At 33.0% G+C, this 4,520-nt stretch overlaps 1 protein-coding gene across 1 annotated transcript in view; it reads left to right on the top strand.

Moving 5' to 3' along the window:
- The first annotated feature begins 228 nt into the window (after window positions 1-228).
- The window catches only part of LOC106478391 (arginase-1-like), a 22,104-nt gene continuing 17,812 nt past the window's right edge, over window positions 229-4,520 (top strand). The window contains exons 1-3 of the mRNA XM_013938937.2: window positions 229-759; window positions 3,524-3,596; window positions 3,815-3,924. Coding sequence (XP_013794391.1) covers window positions 547-759; window positions 3,524-3,596; window positions 3,815-3,924 — 396 coding nt within the window. The 5' untranslated portion in view covers window positions 229-546. The remainder of the gene's footprint in view (window positions 760-3,523; window positions 3,597-3,814; window positions 3,925-4,520) is intronic.

Genomic DNA, 4,520 nt, shown 5'->3' with positions numbered 1-4,520 from the left:
CTTCGTTTTGTTTCGATAACTTGTCAACAATGGCTGCCGACTTGCTCCTTCTACAAGATCAACCGGCCTCTGCTACGCCTTGGACTTGCCTTCACTTCCGCCTACTTGCCTCATCATCTTATATACATATATATATATTAATTTTTTTCGTTTCCTTTACTTATTATTATTATTAATTTTTCATTTAATTATTTATTTTCCTACTTCTTCGCCCATATGGCTCATTAAATCGCTGACCACTCATTGAACTTTAACCTCTTGCCTGGAATAGGGTGAAGGATGATTGCTAATCTTCGAGCACCCTTGATATAACTGCCAGAAATATGCGATGCTTATACACTGCAGTGTAGTTTTGTGGAATTATGTTTGGCGTCGTTGATAGGTTTCTTAGTTCAAGGTTCTTGTATGAGGCAAGTAATACTAATAGCCCTACTTCTGTCTAGTGTTGTGTATTCGGCTATAAATTGTAAGATCCAATCTTTGATAATATATATATAACACTAACAGTGTGTAGTGTGATGATACAATTAGCTGCATTTTGATGTCATGATGATGATGACGACAACGCGAGCTATTACGTGTTATCTTTGTAAAAAAATTTTTCATACTCAAAGATCGAATTTTTTACACGTGGGAAGTAAAGCGATCTTCTCGAATTTTAACATTCCGGAGTTAGAATGGAAAAATCCAGCGTTTTCTACCGTAGCAACAAGTTCCACGAATATTGGAATCATCGGGGTCCCATTTTCTAAAGGTCAAGTAAGTAAATCTTTAGATTGAACGTAGGAAGCATTAAGATTTTACTTTATCTTAATTTAAGGAATTAAACATCAGTGTTCAAGTTTAAGTTTTTCGAAAATTGCTGTACGATGTACCAAAATGGATTACATACGACATTTTAAAATGTAAGGTGTAATTTAAACTTTCGACTAGTTTAACTTAAAAAAACACCTTTTGCCTATGACGCTATCGATCTTCCTTACTTTTGTATTTAGTAAGTCTTACTAAGAAAACTAAATTTAAGCTAAATATAGTATTATAAATACTAAGCCTACACATTCAAGATTTGGGAAAGACAGGATGGGCTCTAGTTAAGATAGTTTTATTTTATCATTCTCACATCTTTTTACAAAAAAATTTGCAATCAGAAGAACTGCCACTGCTATAGTATTAGAAGGAGGCTGGCCCTTTACAACAAGTTTAAACTGTAAGAGGTGTTAAGAAAAAAATATTGAATTATGGCATAGTGGTAGACAGGGCTGATGAGAGGGGGGAAGCAAGGGGGACAGCTGCCCCAAAGCCCGGGGTCTGTTGAGGGGCCCAGCAGTAGGATATTTCAAAGCTCACTGGAAATGCATATTACTTAATGAGCTAAAAGTAAAATGGCTACTGCTTTTTCATGGATTCATGAAATTTGTCACCTAAATTTCTTTTATAAAAAATCATCAAAAGTTAATAAATATAATGAAGGGGGGTGGGTGATGATATTACCTACCCCGGGGCCTGGGCTGGCTCTCAATGCTCCTGGTGGTAGATAAGTCCTCAACTTCTCAAATCATAGAAGCAGTGCCCCACTGCTAGAAAATCTAATAGGATTTTAGAATGTATTTATAGACATTTTGTAATTTCTTTGAGGCCTGAGTTTTTCAGGAGAACCCAGACAATATTGATTACTTGGCTTATTCCAAAGTGTTAATGTACTCATATGTATAAAACATAACAGTCCAGAGAACTTGTGCTGTACCCTGAAGACTTCTGTGGATGACACTACTTGTCACCAAGGAATTAATATCTACATCATTTGAATCAATTCCAGTTTCTCATAAAATACTTGGGGTCAGAAATATTGCTAGTATTCTCTATCTGTAAAAATGGGAGGAAAAAAAGAGAGACAAGCTAAACTCCAGTTAAAACAGTTTTATTTTTTTAATGGGATGATTAACTTACAGAATGAGTTGCCACCAACAGTTCTACCACTGCTAGTAGAAGGGTTTAAAATGGGGAATTGATAATTCTCTAACAAAATAAAGGGTTGATTTAATTATTAATTTTCTTGAAATGAGTGTGTATGGACAGCCATATAGGACCAAATTGGCTCCAGTTGGCCAAATTTTATTTTGTGAATCATTGGGTTTTATAAGAAGCTTAGGCCTGTTCTCACTGTTGATTTATTAACTTTATGACAGCCATACAGGACCAAATTGGCTCCAGTTGGCCAAATTTTATTTTGTGAATCATTGGGTTTTATAAGAAGCTTAGGCCTGTTCTCACTTTTGATTTATTAACTTTATAAGTTGCTATCTAATTTGTGGATTGTATGAGGGGCATTCCCAGTTTTTTACAGGGGTACAACCATAGCAGTTCCCAGTAGGATCCCATGAAGCTACATCATTTCAAACTTTTTGAACAGTGGAAAGATGGAATGACAAGCACTTAGAACATGCTTTCTGGAACTCTGTACTTTATTTTTAGAAAGAAAAATACATATAATATTCATTGATAAAAACAAGGCTTGAAAGGTAACTAAGTTTTTGCTTTTATCAGCTAACTTCATGAACCACATTTATTTTTAAACCTGTCCTAAGTTGTGCCTTTGTTTAACATATACTGAGTAATCCAGATTGTACTATCTTAGATTTTAGAAGTATTATGCATCAATATATGCACTGAGTAACTGAAAAGGAGCACATTTTTCTGGTATTATTCTGTTTGTTTTCAAGCACAAAACTACACAGTGAGCTATCTGTGGTGTCTTCACCACTGGTGTTGAAACCTAGTTTTTGGTATTATATGTCTTCAGACTTACTGCTGACCCATTGGGAGGCAGGATGGTTGTGTGGATTTGAATTTTTTTCTCAGTTTGCAAATATTATTAGATACAGCAATAAAAATGATTGGCCTCATAAAATACCCAAAACAGCTTTTGGTCTCAAGCACCACATGTACATATATGTTTAAATATAAAAGACTAAAACTTAAAAAATCCCTACCCTGTTGTACAAAACATGCTTCATTTGTATAGTTCTTTTATATTTTAAGTGAAAACTTGCTTGGTTGCACAGTGATATGCAAATTTCATAAGTTTGTTTTCAAACTGAATAAATGTCCCATATTTAAAGGTTATTGCTACTAGTACAGCTCTAAAATGGGCTGATTTTTACATATTTTTATGGCAACAAGATGTCAAAATATCTTTTATTTTTTTTACTTTGGTGAAAATTACTTCCTATTGTGCAAAAATACCTGAAAGTTGTAGCCAGTTATATAACCTTAAGCATTTATAGAGGGAAGTGATTATATCTCATTGTGTTGGAAGAGTATCTTACATCTGCTATGAAAGTTTAAGCATCTTCTTAAGGACTCTATCATAATTTGTTATGTAACCATGGTTACAAAAGGTACAGTATCATTTATTATCTACTTTCAATGACTGCAATTTGATAAATGAGTCATAAATTTTACATGATAACTTACCACTGTTTTCTGTGTATCTATATTATGTAGTTTTTGTTTGTTTTTACAGCGCAAAAGTGGTGTTGAGAAGGGTCCTCTTGCTATAAGAGATGGAGGTTTATTAGAAAAAATGCAAGAACTAGGTAAGAACAAGACTTGATACCTTTGTTTCGTCTATGAAGAGGTTTTTGTCAGAATAATTTGAATCCTTGTGAAGTTGACAAACCAGATACATTTAGTAAATAGGTAATGAGTAAATAAACTTTTTATAATGCAATATAGTCTCTATACAACTATTAACATCTAAACCTTGGATGTTCCATTTGATAGATATAATAAATTGAAAATGTTTTTCAAATAGGACTAAATGTTAAAGATCTTGGAGATGTGGAAATTACTGAAGTTCCAGATGAAAATGTACAACAAGGATTGGCTATACATTCTCCTACAGTTGGCTTAGTGGCAAAGAAGGTATTAATTGGCTTAATGAACTTTCATTAGAAATTTAATATAATCATTAACTTTATAACTTCATGTAGCTGCTTGTCCAATACTATCAACAACAAGCTTGAATAATGAAAAAAACTGGAAACTATAATCAAAGTTGCATCTTGTAGTAGTAGTATTCTGAGTTGATGGCACAATCTGTTGAGTGTTTTATAATCCTCTATGAAATGGTTTGGTAAATTTATTAAATGTATTGGGAAAAGAAAATTAAATTCTTTTTTTTTCAAATATACTTATTGCATGAAATGATTTTTTCTTACTTTTCAGTTTTCAAAAATACACTGAAGAGAGGAAAGATAAAACATTTTTTCGTCTAGAATTTGTACCACTTTCCCAACATTTCAATTTTAACCTATTGTCAGAGGTTTGTGTACTTATGATTGTTTTGGTACAGCCTTTTCAAAACAGGTCACGGGTGAAAGGCTATGTCATTTCATTTGTTGACTCGCATTCAGAATTTTATTGAACTACTTTTTCATGAATTTATGTCAGTATGTTTGGTGTAAAACTGTAGATTATAATTCAAATTTTAGTACTATACATTACTCAATTTCCTAATT

The sequence above is a fragment of the Limulus polyphemus genome, unplaced genomic scaffold (assembly GCF_000517525.1).
Source record: "Limulus polyphemus unplaced genomic scaffold, Limulus_polyphemus-2.1.2 Scaffold10, whole genome shotgun sequence".
In the NCBI taxonomy this organism is placed as follows: domain Eukaryota; kingdom Metazoa; phylum Arthropoda; class Merostomata; order Xiphosura; family Limulidae; genus Limulus; species Limulus polyphemus.
This window is presented reverse-complemented; position numbering and strand designations above follow the sequence as displayed.